The sequence below is a fragment of the Stomoxys calcitrans genome, chromosome 1 (assembly GCF_963082655.1).
Source record: "Stomoxys calcitrans chromosome 1, idStoCalc2.1, whole genome shotgun sequence".
Lineage (NCBI taxonomy): Eukaryota > Metazoa > Arthropoda > Insecta > Diptera > Muscidae > Stomoxys > Stomoxys calcitrans.
The window spans coordinates 141,644,113-141,660,694 of NC_081552.1; the positions used below are offsets into that span (position 1 = coordinate 141,644,113).

Here is a 16,582-nt window from a genome sequence, read left to right on the forward strand (position 1 = left end):
TGAAGAAGATCCTATCCCGGGAAAGTTTTCAACTAACAACGTGGCTCTAGAAGAGGTTGTCACTGGTATGCATTCGTCGGTGGTTGTTGGGGAAATTGTGTTTGAGCCGAAAATCCTTTGGGCGATAAAAAGTTTTGACTCCAGGCCCTGTATCACCGGTTGAATTATAAGCTGTGTAAGGCTGGCTTCTTGGCTTAGAGAGATATACTCTGCTTTTACCAGCACTTCGTATATACCTGTGGGATGGAGGGACACGAAGGTCATTTTCATTCTAAAAGCCCTATTTGTCTGTCATCCATCATGCTGAAGACTCTTGAGAAGTTGATAGAAACACATCTTAGGACAAAGATCCCTGGAGATCACCTGTTTCGGCAAAAACATGTACACAGTAAGGGCAAGTCCACTGAAATAGCCTTTCACGACTTAGTCGCCTACATAGGGGGTTCCCTCGCTGTCAAGGAATATACAATGGCAGCATTTCTTGACATTGCAGGTGCTTTCAATAATAAAAGATCGACGTCAATCATTAAGGAGTTGGAGTTTCTAGGCATCAACACTAAAGTAAGTTTAATAATAACTTACTAAAAGATGTATTACGGCAGCAGTGTGATCTGTTGATTTAAGAGATGGGTCAGCAGAGGAATATAGCCATTAACAATATATTATTGTCTCTGGAAGCTGCTATCACAGCTGTGAGGTTAAGGAAGCTTTTCCTTTGGTCATGCGGTGGCTACGAATACTGTGTTATGATATATTGCCGATGTTCCAGACAGTGTGGATCCTCTTTTTGATAAAAGTACTGTACCACTTTTCCGGATAAACCCCATGGGAATTACAATATCCCTGGTAACAGAAGCTACATAGACTTTTATACGGATAGTTCCAAACTAGGCGACCAGGTGGGCTTTGGGGTGTATTCTGAAGAACTAGGACTAGTCATATCGAGAAGGTTACCCGACTGCTGTAAGTATAACAAGCGGATATCTTTGCAATTAAGAAAGTAGGGAAATGGCTAAGATATAATGTCATAACGACAACTGGCATAAATATCTTCTCAAACAGCCATTAAATCTCTGAAAACGTATTTCTGAATTGAAAACTCGCTCTCGACTGTTGCAGATCTCTCAACATGATGGCTGAACTTTTCACAACACACCTGTTCTGGGTGCTGGGCCGCAGAGATATCCCAGTCACTGCCTAGAACAGACGTCTCAGTGACTGTGTCCGTCAAGACAGATCACTGTCTGATCGGAAAACATGCTGACAGACTGAAGGTAGCAATTAACAACTTTTGGCAGAAGCATTGGGGCATCGTAGAAGAAGAGACTATAGAACACCTTCTGTATGTGTTTACTGCACTGACAGTCAGAAGGAGTTCTACTTTTGCTTCTCATTTCTTTGAGACCTTGTCTGATTTAGCGGATGTGAACATTCGCAAGTTGCTGAGCTTTTTAAAGCTATCTGCGGTAGGAACAAGAAGGCATCTTCCTTCTCCTGTTCCTGTGGTATTACAATGGACGAGAAAAACTAAGTGAGTCTGATGGCAGAATGCCACGTAAACCTAGCCTAACCTTAGTCGGTCTAATTTAGTCCATAGTTTTTCTGTGTACGGAGGTAGCGATACTAGTTATGCTCCTATAGGTTGTGAGTTCGTTCCGGGCCATAGGACATCGTCTAGTGTTATATAAAGGTAAAATTGTGTTGGTACAAAATAAGTTTAAAAATAAAGATGTTTTAGTTATGTTTTCTACCACTATTCCAAAGGCTGAACCGCCTCCATCATCGGTCGGTGTCGGTGAGGTGTAACCGGTGCATGGAATGGGTATATTTCCGATCTTGCTCTGGCCTTACATAACTACGGGAGTATGGCCACACTGAATATGTTGCAAGGTGCTGTGTGAGCAGTGGATCACAAGCATCACCGTCGTCGCCTTCTACGTTCTCGTCGTCGGACTATGTGATCTCCCGACCTCTCCCGTGCGGCATTATACGCAACAGCAGCATCCCAGCCCCAATATTGCCAGTGCCGGGAAGTGTATCTTTTATGCAATTGAATTGCAATGGTCTGAGAGGTAGTAGATCGACGAGGTAGTAGGTTTTATGAGTCGGAAGAACATGTTGGTTGGCCTTCGTGGTACACACTTCCGTGCAGTATAGACCCATCTCGTTGGGCGCTAGTGACCCCTACATGGAGTGCATGGGGATAACAGACAAGTCCGGTAATGCCGAGATAGAGCTATACAATGTGTATATACCGCCGGTTGGTAGTTGTGTCTCAGTTAATTGCCAAGCTTACAACCCCGACATAAGTGGGCTACCGTCTGGCCATAATCGTCTGGTTGTAGGAAAATTTAAGGCGCATCACGTTTCATGGCATTATCCCCTAGGTAACGACCAGCGTGGCGTAGCTTTGACAGAGCATATTGAAGGCTCCCCGTTTTGCAAGGTGAATGAGGATGCCTCCACTAGGATTACGAGAGAGTGTAGCAGCTTGCCAGACATTTCCATTGCATCCCGTGATATCCTGAGTGACGTAGCCTGGCAAGCCGTAATTTTTTTGGGATCAGACCACCTCCCCATAATTCTCACCATCGACCGACCACCCGACTTCATAACTTTTGAGCGCCGAACGTTTATCAATCAAAAGAAGGCTGAGACATCATTAATGCAGCAGCCGCTCGCTTTATACCAGCCGGACGAATACCCCAAGTGCGGCCAAATTTCCCGGCGCATTCGGATTTGTTGTACGGACCCCCCTAATCCCATAATCAGCGAGCTGAATCTGGAAATAAACAGGATAGTCAACAAACATAAGCGGAATTTGTGGCTGGAACACTTGAAGCAATGTAACTTGGGTACCGGTTTAGGCAAGCTGTGGTCTACTGTTAAGCCATTCTCGAACCTTAGTAGACGGGAAGACAGGATCTCAGCCACTTTTGGCAACGTAACCGTGTCTGATCCGAAGAGATGCGTCAGCTTGTTCAACCGTCAATTTATTGTGCATACATTCTCCGTATCCGTGGGTTCCAAGGCGATGGACAGCCATCACAATTTACCATGGGCGAAGTCACGAATATTATCCGTAGCGCCAAATCATCCAAGGCGTTGGGCCCCGACTGAATCTCTACACTGATGCTGAAGAATCTGGATCTTCCTGTATTTGATTACCTTACTACTGTCCTCAACCTGTCTTTGAAAACTCTTATAGTAACTGATGTCTGGAAGATGAGCAGAGTGATCCAGCTACTGAGGCCTGGAAAGGACTCGAGTAAGGGGGAGTCGTACAGACCGAATTCCCTACTCTGACCAGTAGTCAAGACGATTGAGGGACTACACATCCCGAGCCTCGATGGAGAATTTCCATTCGCCGAGCATCAGCAAGGATTTCGAAGACTGCATAACACAACAACAGCTTTGCATGCCATCGCCGCACCATTTGCCGTGGCTTTAATCAGCCCAGCCCATGTGATAGGAGGGTCTTCGTGACACTGGACCTATCGAAGGCGTTCGAGACCATGCCAAACTATTTGAGGACATCGCCAATACGTTCTTCCAGTCTAGCCTGAAACGCTGGGTCGCGAATTATCTGTGTGTTCGCCAGTCATTTGTGGAATTTAGGGATAAGAAATCGAAACATCGTAGAGTGATGTTTCACAACCCAAGGTGGTGAGATATCTCCGGCTCTATCCACCATTCCACTCCCCAAGATGCAGAAAACTGTCGAAGAGCCTAACACAACTCACTGTCCCAATTTTCGGCGAAATCTGACAATAAATGCGCCTTTTATGGCCCCAAAACAATAAATCGATAGATCGGTCTATATGGCAGCTTTATCCAAATCTGAACCGATCTGAGCCAAATTGAAGTAGAATGTCGAATGGCCTAACACAACTCACTGTCCAAAATTTCGGCAACATCGGACTATAAATGCGGCTTTTATGGACCCAAAACCTTAAATCAAAAGATCTGTCTATATCTCAGCTGTATCCAAATCTGAACCGATCTGGGCCAAATTGAAGAAAGATGTCGAAGGGCCTAACACAACTCACTGTCTTTAATTTCAGCAAAATCGGATAATAAATGTGGCTTTTATGGGCCTAAGACCCGGAGGATCGGTCTTTATGGCAGCTATATCCAATCTGGACCGATCTGCTCCAAATTGACGAAGAATGTCGGAGGGCCTCACACAACTCACTGTCCCAAATTTCATCTTAATCGGATAATACATGTGGCTTTTATGGGCCTAAGACCCTAAATCGGAGGATGGGTCTATATGGCAGCTATATCCAAATCTGGACCGATCTGAGCCAAATTGAAGAAGGATGTCGAAGGCCCTTTTATGGGCGCAATACCTTAAAACGAGAGATCGGTCCATATGGGGGCTATATCAAGATATAGTTCGATACAGCCTATCTTCGAACTTAACCTGCTTATGGAAAAAAAAGGAATCTGTGCAAAATTTCAGCTCAATATCTCCATTTTTAAAGACTTTAGCGTGATTTCAACAGACAGACGGACAGACGGACGGACAGACGGACGGACATGGCTAGATCGTCTAAGAGTTTTACGCTGGTCAAAAATGTATATACTTTACAGGGTCGAAAATGGATATTTCGATGTGTTGCAAACGGAATGACAAAATGAATATACCCCCATCCTTCGGCGGTAAGTATAAAAAAACAAACTCATAAACTGCCAATTAGTGGCCCCCACCTACCTTCCACAAATATGAAGTGAAATAAATAGCTCCATTAATTAAATTCTTTTATTTTTCTCTTTCAATATATCTAAACATATCGTCATATATTTTATCTACTTTATACTTTTATAGGTGTCTATGGAATACATACACCCAGAGAAATAAGTCTGTTAATATCACCAAACTCCGCCTGCTGATATTAAATTAAGCATTTTCAACTTTTGTATAGAATCTTGCAAAAGGTTTGAGCATCTACAAAAAGTTTGCAGCATTTGCTATATATTGATAAACATTTTTCACAATTTTAGGAGAACATTTTCTGTTTAAAGGCATAAATATGATTTTAGTAGTTATTTTGTCTGTCATTGTTCAAAATCATTCAAAAAGTATCAAATTGTAGTCAACTAAATAAAATAATGTATTAGTGAAGTATTTATGATAGTTTTAGCCTTTTTTCAAATTGCATTCATCTGAAAACAGCAGGAAATGTTGTTATCATAGCAAAAAATTACTACTGTCCCATTTTCAGCATACTTTCTGTGGCTACAGCTAAAATGTTTGCTGTTTTTACTAAAACATTTCTCTGACCGTACATATATTACATATAATATTGTCATTATATTTTTTGTATGCATACTAATCACACTCAGAGACTTATGTTTGTATGTATTAAAGAAAGAATTTTAATTCAGATCTCAGAGTAACAATGTGCCTACAAAAGAATATACTGTAGTTTATTCCACATGTATGTAGATGTGTTTGACATGGCGTATCTGCACGTATTACGTGCGTGGTCGCTTAATAAATGAATGACGGAAGAACGAAGAAAACATTTCAAATGATAAATATCAGTCTTTAGTCTAATAAGGAAAGTCTACTGATATATATACTATTGATGAATACGATGAACTGTCTGCACTCGGCCAGATGGATCTTCGGGACAGCCCCAGTCTCGACGGGGTGTCCAGCGTGTTACGGTTTGTGCAGCATAGTTACCCGGAAACATTTCTTCGAATATGCTGCGATAATAGAAGGCCTCTTTCGTGGTGGGGGTGTTGATGGGGAATTTGTGGGAAGCCTTGGCAAAGTCTGTGTCACAAACGAACTCAGTTGCAACACGACGGATGCTATCAATCCAATCGTACCCAACGCCATCGGAAAATTGCTCCTTTTGTCGCCAGAGGACTTTATCGGGAAGATAATTGTTGGCGAATGCTGCTCGCAAAATATGTTTTTCGATGCGATACATTCGTTTATCATTCAAGCAATTGAGGTCACCCGGAATTTTATCCTCTGGCCGTACTGACATGACGTAATTTACAAAGGCAGTGTCCAAAAACGGCACACGCAGTTCAATGCCTTTGGCCATAGATACTTTATTTGTCCTTAGACAATCGGACAGATGTAGCTGTGAGACTCTTTTCACAAGCTCCTGGTGGAAGTCCTTATAGTTGGGTGCACTGAAAAAATACAAGTAGCCACCAAAAATTTCATCGGCTCCTTCGCCTGAGAGGATCATTTTGATACCTGTGCTCTTGATATAGCGCGCCAAAAGCAACATAGGCAAGCTGCATCGTACAGTTGTGACGTCATATGTCTCCAAGTGGTAGATAATGTCACGAATTGCATCCAGAGCATCATCTATTTCGAAAATCACTTCTTTGTGTTCACTTCCAATATAGTCGGCTACCATGCGAGCAGCATTAAAATCTGGCGCGTTGCGTAGACCAACAGAGAATGTCTTTAGGCGAAAGTTTGGCTCTTGCTCTCGACGAATTTTTGTTGCAATCGAGGCTATCAAACTGCTATCTACACCGCCAGAAAGGAGAGCTCCAAATTGAACATCACATTGCAAGTGTGTTCGCACAGCGTTTTCCAAAGATGTTCGAAGCCGGTCCAAATCTACTCTCATACATGGTGTTTCATACATCCAAGATTGTTTGAAATACGTTTGTTTTGCTAGATTGTCCGCTTTTCCCAGCCTCAATTCTCCCGGTTGGAACACTTCTATTTTGGCACAGACGTCTACCATGCATTTCATCTCAGAAGCTACCCAGATGTTGCCATCAACATCTTCTCCAATATACAATGGTATAATTCCAAATGGATCTCTGGCTACCAAAATGGTTTTGTTTTTCTTGTCGTACAGCACAAATGCATACATGCCTGTTATATGCTCCACCAATTGTTCCTTGTACTCCTCGTACAGTTCAACAATGACACTGCAGTCGCTTTTGGGTTTGTAGTTACCTCGCCTCTTGGAGATTTCTTTTGCAAGTTCCACATAGTTGTATATCTCTCCGACAGCCACCATGACAATATTTTCATTTTCAGAAAATAGTGGTTGATGTCCAGTCTCGACACCCACAATGGCCAAGCGTTCATGTATCATAATGACACCGTCCTCGGTCATGCAGTGCACTCCGGTGTAATCAGGACCCCGATGTCTTTGTTTGCCACTTTGCCTATAAGCTATCTGCCTCAAGGAGTGAAGCCTTCCGTAATGTTTTTTTGGTTCAATAGGACTGCCATCCTTGGAGATGATGGCAAATATTCCACACATTATTCGGTTTTTAAGTTTTTATAGCCAACTGTTTTCCGTGTTGCTACTGTTTGCTTAGTTTGCTGCCTACTGGAAGCGCATTGAAGATGGCCATTGCTTTTTAAAGGCCTCACTCGTCTCATTTCAGCAGAGCAGACAACGTGTATGTATGAATGTAGAAGAGGCTAGAATATATGAGTAGCTGAGTATATTGCTTGATATCTGAGTGTATCGCACAGTAGCAGATTCGGTCAATCAACTGGAAACTTATGTAAGAAATGTGGTTTTTTTCAAGTATATAATCTATAACGTCAATTTGAAATATAACATTTGATATTTCGATGGCATTTAAAACAGTGGGCTTATAGCCAGCCCTTCCTCATCTGTTCCCTATAAATCGATCGTTCCATTAGGCTTCTTGATGCTAACGTAAGTGAGGTTTTACGGTATTTTGCCGATTTTGTGTCTAGCTTTAAGCTTTTTAACCCTTTGCAATTTGACGATTTTAAAATTGACCAGAACATTGGAGGAGGGAGTTTGTTAATTATTAGTTTTGTTAGACGTAGACCTACATATACAGGCCTGTTCCGATTTCCACGAAAGTTTGCGAATACAGTTTTGCATGAATTTATCATAGAAAATCTTATTTTATCGTAAATAAAGTCCTAACGTTTGTCACAATAGAAGCTTACTTGACGAAAATTTTGTTTTTGTCTAATGATATATTTTTTTTTGCGTGTAGCGCGATGTATATGAAAGTTAAAAATAAATCTGAACCGACTTTTATAAAACTTAACAAAGGTGTCAACAAGTATAAGAGAATTACGAGTATATTTGCTTCTTAAGTATTGTGGTAGTTGTCGAGGAAGACGTTGTGCAAAATTTTGGGAACATTTGTAAATAAATGCGCTTGCAGTTCCCTGAAATTCGCCAGTAATATCATAAGTCATAAGAAAACCCTTTCCTCCAAATTTCTAGAGAATCGGTTAACAAATGACCACATTATTGCAATATTAGTCCAAATCGGACGAACATATATATGGGGCTAAAAAAATGCCTGTGCTAAAGTTGAAGATGATTGGATGAAAATTGCGACCTGTACTTTGACGACAAATTAACATGGGCAGACAGACGGATATTGCAAAATTAAATCAAAAAGTGATTCTGAGTAGATGGGTATAGCTCTCTTTCTTCTTAACGGAAATAAATAAATTAAAATGGACGTCGCAAAATTCTTGCGGTTGCGGTCATTGCAACAGGTCTGATAATCAATTATGAGAATAGAGATAATGCAGAAATGATAAGGTATATTATTCTAAATATAGAATCGGACGTAGTTGTAGGTATTTTAGGACTTTAAATATAACAATCAAGAAACGTGTTTAGTACGGCGAGGCCGAATCTTGGATTCTGCATTAAGTGTTAACACATACTAACCTAGTTTACATGTATCTGGATTTATGTTAATAAATCAAATCGGAATCAAGAAGTTATTTGAGGGGATAGTTTTTTATTCTCCTCATCGGACAAAAATTGAGGCGTATAGAGACTCAAGAACTCAAATTTCGGGATCGTTTACTGCCTCACCACCAACCGGTAGTCACCGTCACCATCACCACCACGTAGCGTATGATTTTGATATCCAAATTTGGTCCACTTATCTGGGGGATATTCCTTCGTTTCGAGAGAAAATTATATAACCATTATACATAAAAACCTAACCTTGGTAACAATATTTCAATTTTGCAGCCCTCATGTGGGTGTGATGATTAGACCAGGGATGGAGCGCTAGGGCCTTGAAACCATCACTTTCATTTAGGTTAGAATGTCCGCCTATGACGCTGAATGCCTGGGTTCGAATCCCGGCGAGACCATCAGAAAAAATTTTCGGCGGTAGTTTTCTCCTCCTAATGCAGTCAACATTTGTGAGGTACTATGCCATGTAAAATTTCTCTCCAAAGAGGTGTCGCACTGCGGCACGGCGTTCGGAGGAGGCCCCTTATCATTGAGCTTAAACTTGAATCGGACTGCACTCATTGATATGAGAGATGTTTGCCCCTTTTCCTTAGTGGATTGTTCATGGGCAAAATTTGCATTTGCACTACTTCAAGGAAAGGTTTTGGAGAAATAAGAACACTGATCATTATGACTTCTGCTTCCTCTGATTTTTTGATGTTTCTCTCTCAGATTGGCGCGTAGTTTTGAAAATCCTGCAACAGTTATTCTTTTAACAGTTCTTCTTATTGGGATGAGCTTAGCGCCATAGTTTTTTATATTTACTATGATTTTCGTTATTTTGGACAATAAAACAATATTTTATAGTTGTTTTTCGATGTTAATTCGCAAAGAAACTGTTGTGTTTGTTTGTTTCATAAGTTTGTTCCTGTATATGCATATATGTGGTGAGTGCATATGTGAAAGATATAAAAAATCCTATATCGAAGTTTTGCCATAATTGCCTATTAGCAGCACTTAAAACAAAATTACGCTATCACGACAATCCATGGGTTCCGAGAAAAGAGGTGCCATAATGTTCGTGATTAGACGAAAACCTTTGACGCGGCACAACACAGTTAAAATAATTCCATGTTAAGTTTTTTTTTGGACTGGGTGTGTATGATTACTGTTCGCTAATTATGTCCAGTTATGCCATACATTATACGCCACCTTGGTAACACATTTTCGAAAAACACTTAGAAAAAAATTATTTGCAAGTCAAATCGTGGATGCTAGAGATTTTATGATATCTCTTTTTTTTCATTTAAACACGCATGATCCTAAGCTATATCTCAAAAACAAGAGCTGTTGGGGGAAAACTGACGCTTCAATTTCATTTTGTTGACCAGTGTAATATATGTGAAATTAAGACCCAGGGGTAACCCATGAGGCCTTGCAAGTTGTACACCCAGAGAAATTACTTAGTAAAAACAGCAAAAATATTTGTTGTAACAGCAGAAAATCTGCTGTAAAAGGGACAGTAGTAACATAATGGGTTGCCCAAAAAGTAATTGCGGATTTTTCATATAGTCGGCGTTGACAAATTTTTTCACAGCTTGTGACTCTGTAATTGCATTCTTTCTGCTGTCAGTTATAAGCTGTTACTTTTAGCTTGCTTTAGAAAAAAAGTGTAAAAAAGTATATTTGATTAAAGTTGATTCTAAGTTTTATTAAAAATGCATTTACTTTCTTTTAAAAAATCCGCAATTACTTTTTGGGCAACCCAATAATAAGAAAATAGCAAACATTTTCTGATTTTTTCAAATGGACACAAACACTTTTAAAGTGTATAGAGTGCACAATTATTTTACTTATTTTCTGCATGAATTCTATATCACTAATTTGCCGCTTACGGTACCGCTTTATGTACTTATGCATTACATCTTTTTTGTCATCACAAAATGCTTTTAAACAACAAATATCCGTCTGCAATTGCCAAAAGTGTATATTAACATGTTATTTATTAATCGTCAACAAATGTTTAATTAATCGTCAAGAAGTTAACAAATTTAGAACGTGGTTCTGCAGAAGTGACAAAAGTTTGATTTACGGTAAGCAGACAGTGTTTGCTGGTATCAGCAAACTTATTTTTCCGGGTTATACACTCTATGTTTGTAATTGTTACTTTTGTTTAATCTTTTGAAGAGAAGATTACAAATATCCAAAGAATATTTTGGCTCTACTTAAAGGCAGGTACGCAGTCTATCGAATTTTCGTTGCCAACAGAATTGCATTGGCATTTCCTAGAGTAAATCAAAAAGGTGGATCATTTGTTTTGATTTTGCAAAAATTGTAAGAAACAATAATTTAGATTTTTAACCAATTTTTAAGGTATGGCCTAAGATTGTACTCTGAATTATAATTTAAAAACTTAGATTCACTTATAAAAATTTTTGAATTAATTTCGCGATTTGTCATAATTTTTTTTTTATTAAAAACAACTTCAGATTCAATTAAGAAATGATTCAAATGAAGAAGAAGGTAATTTTATTTTTGATTAAATTTTTTATTGAAAATTTGTTAGTAAAATTTTTTCTGTAGACGAATTGCGAATTATTTACTTCGGCTCTATTAAGCAAAGAACATCTGACTGCACACAACCGCTATTGAAATCTTGTTTATAACTTAATAACGTTATTAAAATTTCATTATAAACAACGATGCATTGTCTCACTGAATGAAATCCGTTATTTTTTTGCTTCGAAATTTATCAACTAAAAGAAATTTATAGAAAATGTGGATTTTCATGTGAATACGGATAAAATACTGCCTTGGTATGGGCTTAACGCCGGCATTGTATTCGTGTTTCACATTATTTTTGGAATACTTTTTTAGATAATTCATTCAATCCGATATTATCCGGCTGCAGACTGTTTCTATTAAATATTGAAAAACAAAAAACCTTATTTTTCTACATAATAAATTTTTCTAAATAAATGTTTATGGAGGCATTTTATAAAAATAATTATTTTTTCATAAAATTTTTTGTATCTTAATTCCTAAAAAAAATTCCAAACCAACATTAAGCAAGAATTATCAGAATAAAACAAGTAAGAGCGTGCTAAGTTCGGCCGGGCCGAATCTTATATACCCTCCACCATGGATCGCATTTGTCGAGTTCTTTTCCCGTCATCTCTTCTTAGGCAAAAAAGATATAAGAAAAGAGTTGCTCTGCTATTAAAACGATATCAAGATATGGTCCGGTTCGGACCACAATTAAATTATATGTTGGAGACCTGTGTAAAATTTCAGCCAATTCGTATAATAATTGCGCCCATTGGGGCTCACGAAGTAAAATAGAGAGAACGATTTATATGGGATCTGTATCGGGCTATAGACCGATTCAGACCATAATAAACACGTTTGTTGATGGTCATGAGAGGATCCATCGTACAAAATTTCAGGCATATCGGATAACAATTGCGACCTCTAGGGGTCAAGAAGTCAAGATCCCAGATCGGTGTATATGGCAGCTATATCAGGTTATGAACCGATTTGAACCTTATTTGACACAGTTGTTGAAAGTAAAAATAAAATACGTCATGCAAAATTTTAGCCAAATGGGATAAGAATTGCGCCCTCTAGAAGGTCAAGAAGTCAAATCCCCAGATCGGTTTATATGGCAGCTATATCAGGTTATGGACCGATTTGAACTATACTTGGCGCAGATGTTGTATATCATAACAAAACACGTCGCGCAAAATTTCATTCCAATCGGATAAGAATTGCGCACTCTAGAGGCTCAAGAAGTCAAAGTCCCAGATCGGTTTATATGGCAGCTGTATCTGGTTATGGACCGATTTGAACCATACTTGGCACAGTTGTTGGATATCATAACAAAACACGTCGTGCAAAATTTCATTCCAATCAGATAAGAATTGCGCACTCTAGAGGCTCAAGAAATCAAGACCCAAGATCGGTTTATATGGCAGCTATATCAAGTTATGAACCGATTTGAACCATACTTGGTACATTTATTGGATATCATAACAAAACACATCGTGTAAAATTTCATCTCAAACTATACTTGGCACAGGTGTTGTATATCATAACAAAACACGTCGTGCAATATTTCATTCCAATCGGGTAAGAATTGTGCACTCTAGAGGCTCAAGAAGTCATGACCCAAGATCGGTTTATATGGCAGCTATATCAGGTTATGGACCGATTTGAACTATACTTGGCACAGTTGATGGATTTCATAGCAAAACACGTCGTGCAAAATTTCATCCCAATCGGATAAGAATTGCGCACTCTAGAGGCTCAAGAAGTCAAGACCCAAGATCGGTTTATATGGCAGCTATATCAAAACATGGACCGATATGGCCCATTTACAATACCAACCGACCTACACTAATAAGAAGTATTTGTGCAAAATTTCAAGCGGCTAGCTTTACTCCTTCGGAAGTTAGCGTGCTTTCGACAGACAGACGGACGGACATGGCTAGATCGACATAAAATGTTGCGACGATCAAGAATATATATACTTTATGGGGTCTCAGACGAATATTTCGAGTAGTTACAAACAGAATGACGAAATTAGTATACCCCCCATCTTATGGTGGAGGGTATAAAAAAATTCCAAATATTCAAATAATTCCAAATGATTGAATCGCAAAAATACCACACTGTGTGGTGGTAGCGAATCAGATGTGAGAAATTCAAACAAACACTGGCATGATAGAGTTCGTGTAGGTATTGCATCATACAATTAATGGGCTTCCATTGGCTAGCTCTCTCTCCCTCTCACCTGAGTTGGTGTGAGAACGATGAGAATTAGTGATGTGCATGTGAGTGATTTCTCACTCACGCTTAAGAAGTCAACATATTAAGCACACAAGACTTTTTCATGTGAACTAACGTTACTTACAGGGAACTCGCGGCTCACGAGAACGGTTGCAAAAATAATAAAAAACAAATTTTTTGAGTTCGTATCAAATACTATAGTATTTTAAGTACGAATTCGAGTAAAAATTGAAACAACTTTTGTGTACAAATGCATACAAAAGAAATAAGCAAATTAGTGCTTATGCAATTGTGATATATTTGCATTCGTACGTTGAAATACCCTTCACAACACTATTGGAAAATAATATTAAAAATTGAAACAACTTTTGTGTACAAATGCATACAAAAGAAATAAGCAAATTAGTGCTTATGCAATTGTGATATATTTGCATTCGTACGTTGAAATACCCTTCACAGCAACATTCTTTCAGCCGTACTCATGATTTCATTGTGACAAATGAGTTTTCGTGAGTGGGATTTTCTTGTGAGTCGTGATTTTCTCGTTAGCCATTATAAGTGTCGTGAGCTCTCACGCACGAAGAATTTTTTGTAATCACGAGCACATCCCTTGTGGAAATGTTTTATCGCAGCCAGTGTTACCGCTGTGGTCTTTTTCTACCAAACTGGGTCGGATGGAGTAAAAAAGTTAAGAATTTGGTCGAATGGAATAATTCTGCCATTTATAAACGGATAAAGACATCTTCAAAGATTTTATATGGTTATAGCTGAGGTGTTATCCAGATTTTGTGGTAAATTTCAGGGACCCAGAAGGCCCGGGGCTTATTGGTGGGCCTTCAAACTTGGTCACCTTGGCAATCCAAAATTTTGTTCCGGTAGCAAAAAGTGCATTTGCGGTTCGATTTTGCGTACATGACTTTGTTTATTTTTTAATTGGTTGTTTGTGAAAGCATTATTCAACCAATTTTCAATTTTTCAACTGATTTGGATAGTTGACAAAGTTTTCAAATGCATCATTCGAAAGTTTTGCGAGTTATGAATCAAAAAATGTGAAAAAGACTATTTTTGCATTTTTTTCGATCAAAATGGTAATTTTATTGCTTCATTTCTATAAAGAAAATTTGACCTAAATATTTCAGTTTAGCTTATTTTGACTGGTACACTTAGAAAAATTGTAAAATAAAGTAAAAAGCCTAGTTCAAATTAGTTAGCAAATCAATCATCACTTGATTAAAACCGTTGAATATCTTAATACAAGCGCGTTTGCGGCTTCACTTTATATAGGATAATATACCCATGTTAGAAACCCAAAATAAAATGCTTAGAAACCTCAAAGGTTTATGACAGATACAAATTCTTATTAAAAAAAACAAAATCAGCCTTTACATATTTTTCTGTCCATGGGACAATCTTTATGTTTAGCTGAGATGTGTGCGAATAAAATTTGAGCGACAATTTTTCATAGCATGACTGCTAGACGGCGCGCTTTCGTACAATGCTGTTAGCGACAACTAACTGGTGTAATAATAACATGTAAAAGCGTGCTAAGTTCGGCCGGGCCGAATCTTGGGAAACCACCACCATGGATTCTGATAAAAATTTATACAAAATAAAATCAGTTGAAGGGCATTATTTTATTCTACATACATACCAAACTTCTGTCAAACTAGCAAAAATTAAAGCTTTTATGAACTGAATAAGTATGATCCGGAGACCGGTTTATTTCAGCCAAATCGGATAAAAATTGAGGCTTGCAAGGGATCAAGAAATCAAATCGAGAGTTCGGTTTATATGGGAGCTATATCAAAATCTGAACCGATATTGCCCATTTGCAATTCCCAACGACCTTTATCAATATTAAGTATCTGTGCAAAATTTCAAGCGGCTAGCTTTACGCGTTCGACCGCTATCGTGATTTCGACAGACGGTTGGACGGACGGACATGGCTTGATCGACTCAGAGTGTCAAGAGGATCAAGAATATATATAAATAATGGGGTCTTAGACGAATATTTTGAGGTGTTACAATAGGAATGACTAGATTAGTATACCTCCATCCTATGATGATGGGTATAAAAACAAATATGCATATGCCATTGAACATCATGCGCCATCCAGACCAAAACGCATTTTGCGTACGCCGCCAAAGAAAAGGCCTTGTGCGTGGCCTAACACACTAACAACACAGGCAACAGCTGAAAACTAAGCAAAAAACAACCCGCATACCGTGTCGCACGCAAGCCAATGTTTCGCTCAGTGTGATGTACGCATTCTGCGAAAAAGTCGTGAACAAAAACGAACAAGTAAAAATGTGCTAAATTCGGCCGGGTCGGATTTTGGGAACCCGCCACCATGGATTCTCCTAAAAATTTATAAAAAATAAATTTAGTTGAAATGCATAATTTTATTCTACATACCAAACTTCCGCCAAACCAGCAAAAATGAAAGCTTTGGGAACCGAACAAGGATAATCGAGGCCGGTTAACATGGGAGCTATATCAGGTTATAGGCCGATTTGGACCATTTTTTTGCACTGTTGTTGAAAATCGTAACAGAACACCGCTAACAAAATTTCAGTCAAATCGGACAAAAATTGCGGGTTTTAAGAACTCAAGGAGTCAAATCGAGAGATCAGCTTATATTGGACCTATATCAAGTAATACATCGATTTGGACCGTACTTGTCACAGTTGTTGGAAGTCATAACAGAACACCATATGCAAAATTTCAGCCGAATCGGATAAAATTGCGGCTTCTAGGGACTCAAGAAGTTAAATCGGGAGATCGGTTTATATGGGAGCTGTATCCAAATCTGAACCGATATGTCCCATTTGCAATCCCCAACGACCTACATCAATATTAAGTATCTGTGCAAAATTTCAAGCGTCAAGCGGGCGAACAAGAGTATATATATATGTATATACTTTATGGGGTCCTAGATCAATATTTCGAGTTGTTACAAACGGTTAGTATACCCCTATCCTATGGTGGTGTGTATAGAAGGTGAAAACATGTGATATGAAACTAATAATTCGTATTTAATAAAAAAATCAGTTTCTACCATTGCATAAAAATTTAAACAGTTGTGAAATAATCACTG

At 38.7% G+C, this 16,582-nt stretch overlaps 2 protein-coding genes across 2 annotated transcripts in view; one reads left to right on the top strand and one right to left on the bottom strand.

The window, feature by feature from the left end:
* Positions 1–4,747: 4,747 nt before the first annotated feature.
* Positions 4,748–7,351, bottom strand: LOC106089737 (probable asparagine synthetase [glutamine-hydrolyzing]). Its single transcript, XM_013255709.2, has one exon. It carries the CDS (start codon positions 7,260–7,262, stop codon positions 5,589–5,591), a length of 1,674 nt encoding a protein of 557 aa, XP_013111163.1. The 5' UTR covers positions 7,263–7,351; the 3' UTR covers positions 4,748–5,588.
* A 2,526-nt stretch (positions 7,352–9,877) lies between these two features.
* LOC106089733 (uncharacterized) overlaps positions 9,878–16,582 on the top strand; it is a 36,569-nt gene continuing 29,864 nt past the window's right edge. Inside the window, 1 exon segment of the mRNA XM_059367314.1 lies at positions 9,878–9,912. Coding sequence (XP_059223297.1) covers positions 9,878–9,912 — 35 coding nt within the window.

Excerpts from the sequence above, each read along its gene's own strand:
- LOC106089737 (XM_013255709.2), bottom strand. The coding sequence starts at position 7,262 with ATGTGTGGAATATTTGCCATCATCTCCAAGGATGGCAGTCCTATTGAA.